Here is a 19,404-nt window from a genome sequence, read left to right on the forward strand (position 1 = left end):
CCTACTGCCTGGTCCTAATGGGGACCTACTGCCTGGTCCTAATGGGGACCCGGGTGGTTCCTACTGCCTGGTCCTAATGGGGACCTACTGCCTGGTCCTAATGGGGACCCGGGTGGTTCCTACTGCCTGGTCCTAATGGGGACCCGGGTGGTTCCTACTGCCTGGTCCTAATGGGGACCCGGGTGGTTCCTACTGCCTGGTCCTAATGAGGACCCGGGTGGTTCCTACTGACTGGTCCTAATGGGGACCCGGGTGGTTCCTACTGACTGGTCCGGGTGGTTCCTACTGCCTGGTCCTAATGAGGACCCGGGTGGTTCCTACTGCCTGGTCCTAATGAGGACCCGGGTGGTTCCTACTGACTGGTCCTAATGGGGACCCGGGTGGTTCCTACTGACTGGTCCGGGTGGTTCCTACTGACTGGTCCTAATGAGGACCTGAGTGGTTTCTACTGACTGGTCCTAATGGGGTCCTGGGTGGTTCCTACTGACTGGTCCTAATGAGGACCTGGGTGGTTACTACTGACTGGTCCGGGTGGTTCCTACTGCCTGGTCCTAATGGGAACCTGGGTGGTTCCTACTGCCTGGTCCTAATGGGGACCCGGGTGGTTCCTACTGCCTGGTCCTAATGGGGACCCGGGTGGTTCCTACTGCCTGGTCCTAATGGGGACCCGGGTGGTTCCTACTGCCTGGTCCTAATGGGGACCCGGGTGGTTCCTACTGCCTGGTCCTAATGGGGACCCGGGTGGTTCCTACTGCCTGGTCCTAATGGGGACCCGGGTGGTTCCTACTGCCTGGTCCTAATGGGGACCCGGGTGGTTCCTACTGCCTGGTCCTAATGAGGACCCGGGTGGTTCCTACTGACTGGTCCTAATGGGGACCCGGGTGGTTCCTACTGACTGGTCCGGGTGGTTCCTACTGACTGGTCCTAATGAGGACCTGAGTGGTTTCTACTGACTGGTCCTAATGGGGTCCTGGGTGGTTCCTACTGACTGGTCCTAATGAGGACCTGGGTGGTTACTACTGACTGGTCCGGGTGGTTCCTACTGCCTGGTCCTAATGGGAACCTGGGTGGTTCCTACTGCCTGGTCCTAATGGGGACCCGGGTGGTTCCTACTGCCTGGTCCTAATGGGGACCTCGGTGGTTCCTACTGCCTGGTCCTAATGGGGACCCGGGTGGTTCCTACTGACTGGTCCTAATGAGGACCCGGGTGGTTCCTACTCACTAATGGGGACTCTCACCCTCTCTAAAATAGAAGACACAATACATCCCTGAGGTACACCCCTGAGGTACACCCCTGAGGTACACTCCAGACCACTAAACGGACAACACCCCTCAGACCATTCAGAACCTCACATAAAGACAACACACACACACACACACCCCACAGGAATGTTCCATTGTGTCTTTATGGTGAGGGTGAATGGGACAGCACTAGTGGTGACCCAATTCAACAGCTGACCTGGAGACAACAGCCAACCCCCCCCCCCCCCCCCCATCTCCCCAGACACTGTTACTAATGAGACCTTCAACCCTCAATCCCTGACCTTCAACCCCCCTCCCCACTAATGAGAACTTCAACCTTCATCTCCCTCCCACATTTCTCCCACTATTACTAATGAGACCTTCAACCCTCAATCCCTGACCTTCAACCATCAAAGACCCTGACCTGTCTATACTTCAGTGTGTGTACACTATATGACCAACAGTATGTGGACAGCTGCTCGTCGAACATCTCATTCTAAAATCATGGGCATTAATATGGGGTTGGTCCCCCCTTTGCTGCTATAACAGCCTGCACTCTTCTGGGAAGGCTTTCCACTAGATGTAGGAACATTGCTGCTATAACAGCCTCCACTCTTCTGGGAAGGCTTTACACTAGATGTAGGAACATTGCTGCTATAACAGCCTCCACTCTTCTGGGAAGGCTTTCCACTAGATGTTGGAACATTGCTCTGGGGACTTGCTCCATTCAGCCACAAGAGCATTAGTGAGGTCGGGCACTGATGTTGGGCGATTAGTGGCCTACCACTTGCTCCTAGACGTTTCCACTTCACAATAGGGCACACTACTTGACAAACTGACTTGTTGGAAAGGTGGCATCCTGAAAACGTTGAAAGTCACTGATCTCTTCAGTAAGGCCCATTCTACTGCTAATGTTTGTCTATGGAGATTGCATGGCTGTGTGCTCGATTTTATACACCTGTCAGCAATGGCTGAACTAGACAAATCCACTAATTTGAAATGGTGTCCACATATTTTTGTGTATATAGTGTGTATAACCTCACCTTGTAGTGTGTGGAGACACTGTCCTGTCCGTATATCCCAGACCCTGACAGTAGAGTCAGCGTTGCCAGAGACCAGGATGTTGTTCTTTAGTTCCATACCACTGGTCAGTGATTGGTGGCCGGTCAGCGTGTGGACACACCCTCCCGTCACTACGTCCCATACTCTGATGGAGGTGTCCAGAGATCCACTGACCACGTAGGCACCGTCAAACTGGAGGAGACCAGGACTTAATGGTTAATGTCAGGAGCATCAAATTCAGTGAAACACAAGAACAATGGTATGGACACAGTGTGTGGGGCGGCAGGGTAGCCTAGTGGTTAGAGCGTTGGACTAGTAAACGGAAGGTTGCCCCTGAACAGTTGCCCCTGTCGTTCTGCCCCTGAACAGGCAGTTAACCCACTGTTCCTAGACCAGTTAACCCACTGTTCCTAGACCAGTTAACCCACTGTTCTTAGACCAGTTAACCCACTGTTCCTAGGCCAGTTAAACCACTGTTCCTAGTACAAATCTGTCGTTCTGCCCCTGAACAGGCAGTTAACCCACTGTTCCTAGACCAGTTAACCCACTGTTCCTAGACCAGTTAACCCACTGTTCCTAGACCAGTTAACCCACTGTTCCTAGACCAGTTAACCCACTGTTCCTAGACCAGTTAACCCACTGTTCCTAGACCAGTTAACCCACTGTTCCTAGACCAGTTAACCCACTGTTCCTAGACCAGTTAACCCACTGTTCCTAGACCAGTTAACCCACTGTTCCTAGACCAGTTAACCCACTGTTCCTAGACCAGTTAACCCACTGTTCCTAGACCAGTTAACCCAATGTTCCTAGACCAGTTAACCCAATGTTCCTAGACCAGTTAACCCACTGTTCCTAGACCAGTTAACCCACTGTTCCTAGACCAGTTAACCCACTGTTCCTAGACCAGTTAACCCACTGTTCCTAGGCCAATTAACCCACTGTTCCTAGACCAGTTAACCCACTGTTCCTAGACCAGTTAACCCACTGTTCCTAGGCCAGTTAACCCACTGTTCCTAGACCAGTTAACCCACTGTTCCTAGACCAGTTAACCCACTGTTCCTAGGGCCGTTAACCCACTGTTCCTAGACCAGTTAACCCACTGTTCCTAGGGCCGTCATTGAAAATAAGAATTTGTTCTTAACTGACTAGTTAAATAAAGGTAAAAAAAATGTAAAAAAATAAATAAATAATAAATTTTAAAAACTACAGAAGGGACGGCCGTATTTACCCAGAAGAAGAAATAGACCGGGGGATTGCAGGAAGACAGGAGTGTGTGGGTGTGTTCTAACCAGGGGGAACTGGTTCAGGGAATAGAACCAAAAAAACGGAAAACAATGACATTTTCAGAGGAACAGAAACCGAACCAGATTTGAACCTTTATTTTCAAATCTAGAGAACCTGTTAGTTATTATATTATTTTCTGTTCCCACAATATTCCTAACATCTAGTTTTGATGCCAGTAATAGCCTAAACACGTTCCAATTCACGTCATGATGTTCAGCGCTTCAAGTAAAGGCCATGTCCACCACTCTCTCTCGCTCTTTGTGTGTTAAACTTTATGTAACTAGGCAAGTCAGTTAAGAACAGATTCTTATTTACAACGACGGCATACCCCAGCCAAACCCGGGCTCACAATCACGGGCCGGTTGTGATACAGCCCGGATTCGAACCAGGGTGTCCGTAGTGACGCCTCTAGCACGGAGATGCAGTGCCTTAGCGTGGCGCAGCGGTCTATCTCCCAACCCTTCTCCCACTTCATGAAAACAAGCAAGCTGCTCTATCCACGCTAATCAGTGAAGGAAATTAATAGGCTAAATGTGAAAACAATGTTGATTTCAAAGTCAAAACAATTAACCAAAAGCAACGACATGAACGTTTTGGGTTGGAACCGGTTCAGAACGTTTTGGGTTGGAACCGGTTCAGAACGTTTTGGGTTGGAACCGGTTCAGAACGTTTTGGGTTGGAACCGGTTCAGAACGTTTTGGGTTGGAACCGGTTCAGAACGTTTTTGGTTGGAACCGGTTCAAAACGTTTTGGGTTGGAACCGGTTCAAAACGTTTTGGGTTGGAACCGGTTCAGAACGTTTTGGGTTGGAACCGGTTCAGAACGTTTTGGGTTGGAACCGGTTCAGAACGTTTTGGGTTGGAACCGGTTCAGAACGTTTTGGGTTGGATCCGGTTCAGAACGTTTTGGGTTGGAACCGGTTCAGAACGTTTTGGGTTGGAACCGGTTCAGAACGTTTTGGGTTGGAACCGGTTCAGAACGTTTTGGGTTGGATCCGGTTCAGAACGTTTTGGGTTGGAACCGGTTCAGAACGTTTTGGGTTGGATCCGGTTCAGAACGTTTTGGGTTGGAACCGGTTCAGAACGTTTTTGGTTGGAACCGGTTCAGAAGTTGACAATGCTGGTCGGAACACTGGAACGGGGTTCTGTTTCAGAACGGAAAACAGATCGGTTCCGTCCACTACCTGAAGTGAATAGACTCTGTTTCAGGGTGTGTGTGTGTTCCTACCTGTAGTGAATAGACTCTGTTTCAGGGTGTGTGTGTGTGTGTTCCTACCTGAAGTGAATAGACTCTGTTTGTGTGTCCCTGCAGAGTGTGTAGACAGGTCTCTGTCTCCGGGTCCCAGACTTTAACCATGAAGTCGTATCCTCCACTGACCACCCTGCGCCCGTCATACTGGACACACCGCACCGCCGCCACATGACCTGTCAGGACGTGGAGACACTCGCCAGAATCTACGTCCCACAGACGCAGCGTAGCGTCACGGCTACCGCTCACAACCCTGGGGGGAGACGAGGAGGGGGGAGGAGAGGGAGGGAGAATATAATCCACAAAACAGGACAGAGGCATGAGGATTAGTCCAGACTAGTCGACCGGTCAATTGTTTTAGTCGAGCAGTGACAAATATATAGATATATATGCCTTAAGAAGGAAAGAAATTCCACAAATTAACTTTTAACAAGGAACACCTGTTAATTGAAATGGATTCCAGTTGACTACCTCATGAGAATGTTTCCAGTTCACTAGTACCAGCTTCAGACCAGACCAAGTTAATACAATGTTTCAGTTCACTAGCACCAGCTTCAGACTGACCCAGTTAATAGTTGATACAATGTTTCAGTTCACTAACACCAGCTTCAGACTGACCCAGTTAATAGTTGATACAATGTTTCAGTTCACTAACACCAGCTTCAGACTGACCCAGTTAATAGTTAATACAATGTTTCAGTTCACTAACACCAGCTTCAGACTGACCCAGTTAATAGTTGATACAATGTTTCAGTTCACTAACACCAGCTTCAGACTGACCCAGTTAATAGTTGATACAATGTTTCCAGTTCACTAGCACCAGCTTCAGACTGACCCAGTTAATAGTTGATACAATGTTTCAGTTCACTAGCACCAGCTTCAGACTGACCCAGTTAATAGTTAATACAATGTTTCAGTTCACTAACACCAGCTTCAGACTGACCCAGTTAATAGTTGATACAATGTTTCCAGTTCGTAGCAGACAGGCCATGTGTAGCCAATGTGATTTATAAGAGATTTATTTTTTATCAGGATATTTTCTACCTGCAGGCTGCAATGTTTTTATTTGTTGGCTTTATGTAGGATATTTTTACATAGTTGGCAATAGAAGGTACTTTTTAGGTTTGTATCATTTAGATTTGGATATCATTTTGATTAATCACACGACAATGATTTTGAGAAAGGAAGACGTTATTATAAATTAAATTAAAGCGTTTCACGAAAATGTGCGAAAACTGTAACTGGCACGCAGATCGGTAGAAATGGTCAAATAAATTGAAATTCAACATGAGAAAGGTTGCCGACTCCTCCTGTAGCTTATTACCGTCCACTTCAGGGGGTTAAAGGCAGAACCTGTGAAAGCCAGTAGGAGCAGGACGGTCAGGTTAAAAAAAAAATATTCGGGTTATCTAGATCTCTAGCTCCCTCTTGAGGCATCTGCTTCTTATTTCATCAAATAGTGCGCTTTAAGCATCAGACAAGCTCAATGCATATAGTTGATTTAATTAAAACACATAGGCTGTGTCTATATATGGAAAAACACATGTTCAACCAATCGACTTTCGATCTACCAAGATGTTTTTTTTTGTCGGGGACAGCCCTAATTGGGGACAGCCCTAATGATGATAGACAGAGACTTGATGAAAGTGAGTTGGTCATGTGAGAGAGAGAGAATGTATGCATATGTACATGAGTGTAGAGCTTGACTGTGTATGTGTGTGTGTGTGTGTGTGTGTGTAGGTGTGTGTGTGTGTGTGTGTGTGTGTAGGTGTGTAGGTGTGTGTGTGTGTGTAGGTGTAGGTGTGTAGGTGTGTGTGTGTGTAGGTGTGTCTGTGTAGGTGTGTAGGTGTGTCTGTGTGTCTGTGTGTGTGTGTGTGTGTGTGTGTGTGTGTGTGTGTGTAGGTGTGTGTGTGTGTAGGTGTGTAGGTGTGTGTGTGTTAACTCACTGTTTGTCGTGCAGGTGTATACAGCGTACAGTAGAGGTGTGTCCGTACAGGGTGTGAACACACTCTCCGCTCTCTGCGTCCCAAACCTTCAGAGTCCTGTCTGTAGACCCACTGATCACGATGTTACCACTCATCTGACTGGACCACACGCCTCCTGTATGGCCTACTAATGTACGCAGACACTGGAGGAGGAGAGAGGGAGGGTGGGGAGGGAGGGAAGAGAGAGAGAGGGAGGGAGGGCGGGAGGGAGGAGAGAGGGAGGGGTGAGGGAGAGGGGGGAGGGGTTAGGGAGGTGGAGAGAGGGGTTAGGGAGGGGGAGAGAGGGGTTAGGGAGGGGGAGAGAGGGGGAGAGAGAGGGGAGAGAGAGGGGAGAGAGAGGGGAGAGAGAGGGAGGGAGGGCGGGAGGGAGGAGAGAGGGAGGGAGGGAGGGCGGGAGGGAGGAGAGAGGGAGGGGTGAGGGAGAGGGGTGAGGGAGGGGTTAGGGAGGGGTTAGGGAGGGGGAGAGAGGGGTTAGGGAGGGGGAGAGAGGGGTTAGGGAGGGGGAGAGAGGGGTTAGGGAGGGGGAGAGAGGGGTTAGGGAGGGGGAGAGAGAGGGGAGAGGGAGAGAGAGAGGGGAGAGAGAGGGGAGAGGGAGGGGAGAGGGAGAGAGAGGGGAGAGAGAGGGGAGAGAGAGGGGAGGGAGAGGGGGGAGGGAGAGAGGGGAGGGAGAGAGGGGAGAGAGAGGGGAGAGAGGGGAGGGAGAGAGGGGAGAGAGGGGAGAGAGGGGGAGGGGAGAGGGAGGAGAGGAAAGAAATAAATGTTTAACAGTGCATAGTTTAAAGCCTTCTCTTTCTCTCCTTCACGGTGTTAGGAACAGACAGACAGACAGACAGATGGGCATTAAGAAGTGGGAGCAGTAGGAACTGTAATCAATATGCTTCGCTGAAGGACACGGTCAATGTTGCCAAAGCAAAATGATACACATTCAAAGATATGAAAACAGTCACAATAACTGTAGATATAATACTAATAAAAATTATATTTATACAATACCAGTCAAAGGTTTGGACACGCCTTCTCATTCAATTAATTTTTTATTCAACTATATTCTAAATAGTTGAATAATAGTGAAGACATCAAAAGTATGAAATAGGTATTGCAGCTTATTGTAGAGTGGGTTAAGAGGTTTTACGGCACTCTACAAATCAAATCCAATGTTATTTGTCACCGTGCGCCGAATTCAACAGGTGTAAGTAAACCTTACAGTGCAATGCTTACTTTTAGGGCAACGCACAATTGGCCCAGTGTCGTCCGGGTTAGGGGAGGGTTTGTCATTGGCCCAACGTCGTCCGGGTTAGGGGAGGGTTTGTCATTGGCCCAACGTCGTCCGGGTTAGGGGAGGGTTTGTCATTGGCCCAACGTTGTCCAGGTTAGGGGAGGGTCAACGTCGTCCAGGTTAGGGGAGGGTTTGTCATTGGCCCAACGTCGTCCAGGTTAGGGGAGGGTTTGTCATTGGCCCAAAGTCGTCCAGGTTAGGGGAGGGTTTGTCATTGGCCCAACGTCGTCCAGGTTAGGGGAGGGTTTGTCATTGGCCCAACGTCGTCCAGGTTAGGGGAGGGTTCGTCATTGGCCCAACGTCGTCCAGGTTAGGGGAGGGTTCGTCATTGGCCCAGTGTCGTCCAGGTTAGGGGAGGGTTCGTCATTGGCCCAACGTCGTCCAGGTTAGGGGAGGGTTCATCATTGGCCCAACGTCGTCCGGGTTAGGGGAGGGTTTGTCATTGGCCCAACGTTGTCCGGGTTAGGGGAGGGTTTGTCATTGGCCCAACGTCGTCCAGGTTAGGGGAGGGTTTGTCATTGGCCCAACGTCGTCCAGGTTAGGGGAGGGTTTGTCATTGGCCCAACGTCGTCCAGGTTAGGGGAGGGTTTGTCATTGGCCCAACGTCGTCCAGGTTAGGGGAGGGTTTGTCATTGGCCCAACGTCGTCCTGGTTAGGGGAGGGTCAACGTCGTCCAGGTTAGGGGAGGGTTTGTCATTGGCCCAACGTCGTCCTGGTTACGGGAGGGTTTGTCATTGGCCCAACGTCGTCCTGGTTAGGGAGGGTCAACGTCGTCCAGGTTAGGGGAGGGTTCGTCATTGGCCCAACGTCGTCCTGGTTAGGGGAGGGTCAACGTCGTCCAGGTTAGGGGAGGGTTCGTCATTGGCCCAACGTCGTCCAGGTTAGGGGAGGGTTCGTCATTGGCCCAACGTCGTCCAGGTTAGGGGAGGGTTCGTCATTGGCCCAACGTCGTCCTGGTTAGGGGAGGGTCAACGTCGTCCTGGTTAGGGGAGGGTCAACGTCGTCCTGGTTAGGGGAGGGTTTGTCATTGTAAATAATAATTTGTTTTTAACTGACTTGTTAAATCAAGGTCACATAAAAAGTTACTTACAAGCCCCTTAACTCTATTTCTTGAACTGCATTGTTGGTTAAGAAAATATTTACTAAATAAAGTAAAGAATATATATAATTAAATTAAAAAGGGTGGGTACAGGTTAAGTGTCTATGCATAGAGAGAGGGGGGGGTCCATGTAAATAGTCTGGGTGGTCATTTGGGGGTAGAAGCCGTTAAGGAGCCTCTTGGACCTAGACTTGGTGCTCTGGTACTGCTTGCCATGTGGTAGCAGAGAGAACAGTCTGTGACTCGTGTGACTGGAGTCTTTCACAATATTTGGGGTCTTCCTCTGACACCACCTGGTATAGAGGTCCTGGATGGCAGGAAGCTTGGCCCCAGTGATGTACTGGGCCGTACACACTACCCTCTGTAGCGCCTTCCTCTGACGGCGCCTGGTATAGAGGTCCTGGATGGCAGGAAGCTTGGCCCCAGTGATGTACTGGTCCGCACGCACTACCCTCTGTAGAGCCTTAGGCCGAGCAGTTTCTGTACCAGGCGGTGACGCAACCGGTCAGGATGCTCTAGATCAGGGGTGTCAAAGTCAAATGGACGGAGGGCCAAATAAAAAAATCAGCTACAAGACGAGGGCCGGACTGTTCGAATGTTCATTGAAAATTTTTTAAATGACGCATATAGTCTAGTGAACCTAATTGAACCTACTGAAAACCTAACAAATATATTACAATATGATCAGATAAATAAAGCAATATTTTCTTATGGCTCTGTCAGTAATCTTTAATTTTCAACAGACACAAAAGACAAATTTCCTTTATATAAATATCCCCATAACATGAACATTAAATGAAAGAAACCGGTATTCAAGGCACCATCAGTAGACTATATTTTCTATTTTAGCAAAAGTGGGCTAAATTTACTTCAAAGAAAAAACAATAATAGCAATTTTCTATCATCCACTCAACTGAAATATTTTTAAAATATAATTGGATTGAAATACAAAAAAATAAAGTGCAAAAATCTATTAATCAAAAACAACACTTTGTTTAAGGAGAAGTAACATGCAGTGAAAACAAATATTAAATTTTAACTTTTAAACTTGAACTGAGTAAAAACTCTAAATATGTGATTGCACAGTAATGTTCACTTGTTTGAGGTTGAGGGTGATACTTGGTGGTGTCCCATCTTTTCCACAAGTTCATCAATGTTCGGGGTAAGGCTCTGAGCTGAAGAAATCCTCAGAATTGAGTGGAGGTGTTCAGCAGTAAGTCGACTTCTGTGTGATGTTTTGTTCAGGTTCATCAAAGAAAACAGTTGTTCACACAGGTATGTGCTGCCAAACATAGACAACGTTTGAGCAGCCTGGATGCGCAGCTGGGGCATTGTGCCGGGGAGGAAACGGGCGAACTCCGCAGCACCCACTGCCGCATATTTTGCCCTCAGTGCATCATTGCATTGGAGGTCAATCAACTCCATTTGGAGGTTTGGTGGTGAGCTTTCCACGTCAACAGCAAATGGGTTACCGAGCAGTTCCAACCTGCTTTTTTGTGCTTCAAAGTCAGCAAATCGGCGTCGAAAGTCAGCGGCAAGCATACCTATTTTATCAGCCAACTGTGTGCTCGGGAACGCACTGGTAGAGAGCTTCTCTTTCATGGTCTGGCAGCTGGGAAAGTGGCTCAAATTTTCTTTCCGCATCTGCGTCTCCCACAGAGTCAGTTTGGTTTTAAATGCCTTCACTGTACTGTACATATCAGAGATGACACGATCCCGACCCTGCAGCTGCAAGTTTATTGCATTCAGATGACTCGTAATGTCACACAGAAAAGCCATTTCACACAGAAACATTTCGTCTCGGAGTTGTGTTGTGTCTTTCCCTTTGCTGTCCAAGAACAGACAAATCTCCTCACGAAGCTCGAAACATCTTTGAAGCACCTTTCCCTGGCTTAGCCATCGCACCTCTGTGTGATAAGGCAAATCACCATGCTCCGTTTCTAACTCCGTCAGAAATGCCTTGAACTGGCGGTGATTCAAACCTTTGGCTCTGATAAAGTTAACTGTGCGCGTGATGATGCTCATTACATGCTCCATTTTCAAGGCTTTACCGCACAACGCTTCCTGGTGTATGATACAATGATAAGCTGTCAGCTCACCTGTCGCGTTTTCCTCTTGCATCTTTTCCCGTATCTTCGCCACCAGTCCGCTCCTGTGTCCACACATCGCAGGTGCTCCGTCGGTTGTCAAACCCACGAGTTTTTCCCAAGGCAGCTCCATCTCATTTACACATCTTGACACCTCTTCATACAAATCATGCCCCGTAGTTGTGCCATGCATAGGACGTAAAGCCAAAAACTCCTCTGTCACGCTTAGGTTGGAGTCCACTCCGCGGATGAAAATTGACAACTGGGCAATGTCAGAAATGTCGGTGCTCTCATCCACAGCCAAGGAATATGCAATAAAATCTTTTCCCTTTTTCACAAGCTGCTCTTTTAGATTGATGGACAACTGGTCTACTCTCTCGGCAATGGTGTTTCTGCTCAGACTCACATTTAAAAAGAGTTGCCTTTTTTCTGGGCAAACTTCGTCACAAACTTTAATCATGCAGTTTTTGATGAAATCCCCCTCCGTAAATGGCCGGGCTGATTTAGCGATCTCTTCTGCCAAAATAAAACTGGCCTTGACAGCAGCCTGGCCTTGTGATTTGGCTTTTTTGAACAGAGCCTGTCGAGATTTGAGGCCTCGTTTTAATTCCTCTGCCTTTTGTAGCCTTTGTTCCATGTCCATATTCTTGTTTTTGTCCGCGTGTTTCGTTTCATAATGTCGTCTCAGATTATACTCTTTCAGTACCGCCACACTTTCTCCACACAGAAGACACACAGGTTTTCCAGCTACCTTCGTGAACATATACTCCGACTCCCACCTTGTTTGAAACCCCCGGTTCTCAGTATCCACCTTCCGTTTTGCCATTTTTGATGGGTATCTGAAAGTTAATTTTACTGTGATGCTGACGACTGCTGTGCCAATAAATATTGAAATGAAGCAGCCTACTGCTCGGTGCGTCACCTTTGCATTGTGGGAAATGTAGTATTGGTGCGTGTAAAAGATCTGCGGGCTGCCGGCTTGCTGCGGGCCGGTTCTAATAATAAATCAAGATCATCCCAGGGGCCGTAAAAAACCTTCTTGCGGGCCGGATGTGGCCCGCGGGCCTTGACTCTGACATATGTGCTCTAGATGGATGCTCTACACTATCAACTATGTGGGTGATTACACTACCCTAGTCACACAGCCATGTTGTCCTTCCTTTACATTAAAACATCTGTGTGAGTTCGTAGCCTTACCTTGCCGGTGAGGGCAGACCAGACTTTGAGAGTGTTGTCATCAGAACCACTGACTATGAGGTCACCACAGAACTGTAGACACGTGATCACATGATCATCATGACCTTTTAACACCTGAGAGAGATGAGAGAGACGAACGAGAGATGAGAGAGAGGTAGAGTGAAGATGTTAATCCAGGTGAGATTATACACGCCTTTAACTCAGTTGAGATTATACACGCCTTTAATCCAGTTGAGATTATACACGCCTTTAATCCAGTTGAGATTATACACGCCTTTAATCCAGGTGAGATTATACACACCTTTAATCCAGGTGAGATTATACACACCTTTAATCCAGTTGAGATTATACACACCTTTAATCCAGTTGAGATTATACACACCTTTAATCCAGGTGAGATTATACACGCCTTTAACTCAGTTGAGATTATACACGCCTTTAACTCAGTTGAGATTATACACGCCTTTAACTCAGTTGAGATTATACACGCCTTTAACTCAGTTGAGATTATACACGCCTTTAATCCAGTTGAGATTATACACGCCTTTAATCCAGTTGAGATTATACACGCCTCTCCATATAATACCTTAGGTGAGGTGATATCCCCAGTCCTCTCTATATAATACCATAGGTGAGGTGATATACCCAGTCCTCTCTATATAATACCTTAGGTGAGGTGATATCCCCAGTCCTCTCTATATAATACCTTAGGTGAGGTGATATCCCCAGTCCTCTCTATATAATACCATAGATGAGGTGATATCCCCAGTCCTCTCTATATAATACCTTAGGTGAGGTGATATCCCCAGTCCTCCAGTTGCTCTCTATCCTGTGTTGTTGTACGTAGGCACTCTTCCAGGGCGAGTGGAGGAACCCAGGTTTAAGAGTGTTTCTTCTCTTCACAACCAGGGGCTCTTCAATACCTGGTTAGACACGATTAAATAACATCAAACACAGGGTTAAATACCTAAACTGGAACATGCTTAACACCCCGGCCATCCTACAATCTAAACTTGATGCCTTCAATCTCACACAAATTATCAATGAACCTACCAGATACAACCCCAAAGCCGTAAACACGGGCACCCTCGTATATATCATCCTAACCAATTTGCCCTCTAAATACACCTCTGCTGTCTTCAACCAAGATCTCAGCGATCACTGCCTCATTACCTGCATCCGTAATGGGTCAGCGGTCAAACGACCTCCACTCATCACTGTAAAACGCTCCCTGAAACACTTCAGCGAACAGGCCTTTCTAATCGACCTGGCCGGGGTATCCTGGAAGGATATTGATCTTATCCTGTCAGTAAAGGATGCCTGGTTATCTTTTTTTTTTTTAATGCCTTCCTAACCATCTTAAATAAGCATGCCCCATTCCAGAAATGTTGAACGAGGAACAGATATAACCCTTGGTTCTCCCCAGACCTGACTGGCACACTTTTGACCAGCACAAAAACACCCTGTGGCGTTCTGCATTAGCATCGAACAGCCCCCGTGATATGCAGCTGTTCAGGGAAGCTAGAAACCATTATACACAGGCAGTTAGAAAATCCAAGGCTAGCTTTTTCAAGCAGAAATTTGCTTCCTGCAACACTAACTCAAAAAAGTTTTGGGACACTGTAAAGTCCATGGAGAATAAGAACACCTCCTCCCAGCTGCCCACTGCACTGAAGATAGGAAACACTGTCACCACTGATAAATCCACCATAATTAAGAATTTCAATAAGCATTTTTCTACGGCTGGCCGTGCTTTCCACCTGGCTATCCCTACCCCGGTCAACAGCACTGCACCCCCCACAGCAACTCGCCTTCCCCATTTCTCTTTCTCCCAAATCCAGTCAGCTGATGTTCTGAAAGAGCTGCAAAATCTGGACCCCTATAAATCAGCCGGGCTAGACAATCTGGACCCTTTCTTTCTAAAATTACCTGCCGAAATTCATGTCGTCTGAGATTCCCAAAGATTGGAAAGCAGCTGCGGTCATCCCCCTCTTCAAAGGGGGGGGACACTCTTGACCCAAACTGCTACAGACCTATATCTATCCTACCCTGCCTTTCTAAGGTCTTCGAAAGCCAAGTCAACAAACAGATTACCGACCATTTAGAATCTCACCATACCCTCTCTGCTATGCAATCTGGTTTCAGAGCTGGTCATGGGTGCACCTCAGCCACGCTGAAGGTCCTAAACGATATCATAACCGCCATCGATAAGAAACAATACTGTGCAGCCGTATTCATTGACCTGGCCAAGGCTTTCGACTCTGTCAATCACCACATCCACATCGGCAGACTCGACAGCCTTGGTTTCTTAAATGATTGCCTCACCTGGTTCACCAACTACTTCTCTGATAGAGTTCAGTGTGTCAAATCGGAGGGTCTGTTGTCTGGACCTCTGGCAGTCTCTATGGGGGTGCCACAGGGTTCAATTCTTGGACCGACTCTCTTCTCTGTATACATCAATGATGTCGCTCTTGCTGCTGGTGAGTCTCTGATCAACCTCAACGCAGACGACACCATTCTGTATACTTCTGGCCCTTCTTTGGACACTGTGTTAACAACCCTCCAGGCAAGCTTCAATGTCATACAACTCTCCTTCCGTGGCATCCAATTGCTCTTAAATACAAGTAAAACTAAATGCATGCTCTTCAACCAATCGCTGCCTACGTTGCACATTCTTCCACTGCAAATCTACCATTCCAGTGTTTTACTTGCTATATTGTATTTACTTCACCACCATGGCCTTTTTTTGCCTTTACCTCCCTTATCTCACCTCATTTGCTCACATCGTATATAGACTAGTTTATACTGTATTATTGACTGTATGTTTGTTTTACTCCATGTGTAACTCTGTGTCATTGTGTGTCGAACTGCTTTGCTTTATCTTGGCCAGGTCGCAATTGTAAATGAGGACTTGTTCTCAACTTGCCTACCTGGTTAAATAAAGGTGTTCTCAACTGGCCTACCTGGTTAAATAAAGGTGTTCTCAACTGGCCTACCTGGTTAAATAAAGGTGTTCTCAACTTGCCTACCTGGTTAAATAAAGGTGTTCTCAACTGGCCTACCTGGTTAAATAAAGGTGTTCTCAACTTGCCTACCTGGTTAAATAAAGGTGTTCTCAACTGGCCTACCTGGTTAAATAAAGGTGTTCTCAACTGGCCTCCCTGGTTAAATAAAGGTGTTCTCAACTAGCCTACCTGGTTAAATAAAGGTGTTCTCAACTAGCCTACCTGGTTAAATAAAGGTGTTCTCAACTTGCCTACCTGGTTAAATAAAGGTGTTCTCAACTTGCCTACCTGGTTAAATAAAGGTGTTCTCAACTGGCCTACCTGGTTAAATAAAGGTGTTCTCTACTGGCCTACCTGGTTAAATAAAGGTGTTCTCTACTGGCCTACCTGGTTAAATAAAGGTGTTCTCAACTGGCCTACCTGGTTAAATAAAGGTGTTCTCAACTGGCCTACCTGGTTAAATAAAGGTGTTCTCAACTGGCCTACCTGGTTAAATAAAGGTGTTCTCAACTGGCCTACCTGGTTAAATAAAGGTGTTCTCAACTGGCCTACCTGGTTAAATAAAGGTGTTCTCAACTGGCCTACCTGGTTAAATAAAGGTGTTCTCAACTGGCCTACCTGGTTAAATAAAGGTGTTCTCAACTGGCCTACCTGGTTAAATAAAGGTGTTCTCAACTTGCCTACCTGGTTAAATAAAGGTGTTCTCAACTGGCCTACCTGGTTAAATAAAGGTGTTCTCAACTGGCCTACCTGGTTAAATAAAGGTGTTCTCAACTGGCCTACCTGGTTAAATAAAGGTGTTCTCAACTGGCCTACCTGGTTAAATAAAGGTGTTCTCAACTGGTCTACCTGGTTAAATAAAGGTGTTCTCAACTTGCCTACCTGGTTAAATAAAGGTGTTCTCAACTGGCCTACCTGGTTAAATAAAGGTGTTCTCAACTGGCCTACCTGGTTAAATAAAGGTGTTCTCAACTGGCCTACCTGGTTAAATAAAGGTGTTCTCAACTGGCCTACCTGGTTAAATAAAGGTGTTCTCAACTGGCCTACCTGGTTAAATAAAGGTGTTCTCAACTGGCCTACCTGGTTAAATAAAGGTGTTCTCTACTGGCCTACCTGGTTAAATAAAGGTGTTCTCAACTGGCCTACCTGGTTAAATAAAGGTGTTCTCAACTGGCCTACCTGGTTAAATAAAGGTGTTCTCAACTGGCCTACCTGGTTAAATAAAGGTGTTCTCAACTGGCCTCCCTGGTTAAATAAAGGTGTTCTCAACTAGCCTAACTGGTTAAATAAAGGTGTTCTCAACTGGCCTACCTGGTTAAATAAAGGTGTTCTCAACTGGCCTACCTGGTTAAATAAAGGTGTTCTCAACTGGCCTACCTGGTTAAATAAAGGTGTTCTCAACTTGCCTACCTGGTTAAATAAAGGTGTTCTCAAATAGTCTACCTGGTTAAATAAAGGTGTTCTCAACTAGTCTACCTGGTTAAATAAAGGTGTTCTCAACTAGCCTACCTGGTTAAATAAAGGTGTTCTCAACTGGCCTACCTGGTTAAATAAAGGTGTTCTCAACTTGCCTACCTGGTTAAATAAAGGTGTTCTCAACTGGCCTACCTGGTTAAATAAAGGTGTTCTCAACTGGCCTACCTGGTTAAATAAAGGTGTTCTCTACTGGCCTACCTGGTTAAATAAAGGTGTTCTCAACTGGCCTACCTGGTTAAATAAAGGTGTTCTCTACTGGCCTACCTGGTTAAATAAAGGTGTTCTCAACTGGCCTACCTGGTTAAATAAAGGTGTTCTCAACTTGCCTACCTGGTTAAATAAAGGTGTTCTCAACTGGCCTACCTGGTTAAATAAAGGTGTTCTCAACTAGCCAACCTGGTTAAATAAAGGTGTTCTCAACTAGCCTACCTGGTTAAATAAAGGTGTTCTCAACTGGCCTACCTGGTTAAATAAAGGTGTTCTCAACTAGCCTACCTGGTTAAATAAAGGTGAAATTTAAAAATTTAAAAAATAAAAACACAGGCTTAAATAACATAACACCTCTAACCTGGACACACAGGGTTAAACAACACCTTTGCCCCACTGTATATATATGAGATGAGTAATGAGAGATATGTAAACATTCTTAAAGTGACTAGTGTTCTATTTAATAAAGTGGCCAATGATATCAAGTCTGTAGGTAGGCAGCCGTCTCTCCGTGGTGGCTGTTTAACAATCTGATGGCCTGGGATGCTGTAGGTGTCCTGGAGGCAGGTAGTTTGCCCCCGGTGATGCGTTGTGCAGACCGCACCACCCTCTGGAGAGCACTGCGGTTGTGGGCGGAGCAATTGCCGTACCAGGCGGTGATACAGCCCGACAGGATGCTCTCGATTGTGCATCTGTAAAAGTTTGTGAGGGTTTTAGGTGACAAGCCAAATTTCTTCAGCCTCCTGAGGTTGAAGAGGCGCTGTTACGCCTTCTTCACCACGCTGTCTGTGTGGGTGGACCAATTCAGTTTGTCTGTGATGTGTACGCTGAGGAACTTAACTTACTACCTTCTCCACTACTGGATCGGAGTCCTTCAGACAGAAGGTTGTTGCATATGTTTTCCTACACTCTCCCTGTTAGATATTATATTATTAAAGTAGTTCTTAGAACCCCTTGTTTTTTATTTTACCTTTATTTAACTAGGCAAGTCAGTTAAGAACAAATTCTTATTTTCAATGACGGCCTAGGAACAGTGGGTTAACTGGTCTAGGAACAGTGGATTAACTGGTCTAGGAACAGTGGGTTAACTGGTCTAGGAACAGTGGGTTAACTGGCCTAGGAACAGTGGGTTAACTGGTCTAGGAACAGTGGGTTAACTGGTCTAGGAACAGTGGGTTAACTGGCCTAGGAACAGTGGGTTAACTGGCCTAGGAACAGTGGGTTAACTGGCCTAGGAACAGTGGGTTAACTGGCCTAGGAACAGTGGGTTAACTGGCCTAGGAACAGTGGGTTAACTGGCCTAGGAACAGTGGGTTAACTGGCCTAGGAACAGTGGGTTAACTGGCCTAGGAACAGTGGGTTAACTGGCCTAGGAACAGTGGGTTAACTGGTCTAGGAACAGTGGGTTAACTGGTCTAGGAACAGTGGGTTAACTGGTCTAGGAACAGTGGGTTAACTGGTCTAGGAACAGTGGGTTAACTGGTCTAGGAACAGTGGGTTAACTGCCTTGTTCAGGGGGCAGAACGACAGATTTTTTTACCTTGTCAGCTCGGGGATTCGATCTTTCAACCCCCCCGCTCTAACCACTAGGCTACCCTGGAAGCAAAATGTCATCGCCATTGAGCTAGTTGTCATAGTTACCAGTCCAACGCTCTAACCACTAGGCTACCCTGGTAGCAAAATGTCATCGCCATTGAGCTAGTTGTCATAGTAGCAGTAAACAGCACCAAGTGATATGAGCGATGGAGAGAGATGGGAATGGGAACAGTCTCACTCTATCCAATCGTAGCATTAGGATCAAGTTACAACCCGCCCATTTCTTGATAGACAGCTCAACTAGACAATTCAGTTGTTTTGAATTTGGTCGAGTTATTTAGAGACTCGTCCTGACAGCTGAACAAAATACCCCCCCCCCCCATCATGGAAAATGACACACAAAAAAGAAGCTGTTTCATTCGTGATCACAAATCATGACGTTACGTTGGACCCACTTCCACTGAATAGATGTTCATTTATATTGTCAACCTAAAACAGCAGTGCCTACGAGATGTCCTTCCATACAGACGTGACCTGCTGGAGTGATGCTTCCACGTAAACAACATCAGTAGGCTGATTTAACACGGCAGGCTAACAGATCGGTATCTGAGGCACCCTAGACTGATCAGCTGAAACAACATCAGTGGGCTGATTTAACACGGCAGGCTAACAGATCGGTATCTGAGGCACCCTAGACTGA

General features: G+C 46.7%; 1 protein-coding gene across 1 annotated transcript in view; it reads right to left on the reverse strand.

The window, feature by feature from the left end:
- The window catches only part of LOC139379523 (F-box/WD repeat-containing protein 7-like), a 47,428-nt gene that overhangs the window by 4,803 nt on the left and 23,221 nt on the right, over positions 1 to 19,404 (reverse strand). The window contains exons 6-10 of the mRNA XM_071122342.1: positions 13,267 to 13,403; positions 12,481 to 12,594; positions 6,783 to 6,964; positions 4,864 to 5,089; positions 2,286 to 2,496 (exon numbers count right to left, since the gene is read on the reverse strand). Of these exons, the coding sequence (XP_070978443.1) occupies positions 2,286 to 2,496; positions 4,864 to 5,089; positions 6,783 to 6,964; positions 12,481 to 12,594; positions 13,267 to 13,403 (870 nt within the window). The remainder of the gene's footprint in view (positions 1 to 2,285; positions 2,497 to 4,863; positions 5,090 to 6,782; positions 6,965 to 12,480; positions 12,595 to 13,266; positions 13,404 to 19,404) is intronic.

The sequence above is a fragment of the Oncorhynchus clarkii genome, chromosome 21 (assembly GCF_045791955.1).
Source record: "Oncorhynchus clarkii lewisi isolate Uvic-CL-2024 chromosome 21, UVic_Ocla_1.0, whole genome shotgun sequence".
NCBI classification, from domain to species: domain Eukaryota; kingdom Metazoa; phylum Chordata; class Actinopteri; order Salmoniformes; family Salmonidae; genus Oncorhynchus; species Oncorhynchus clarkii.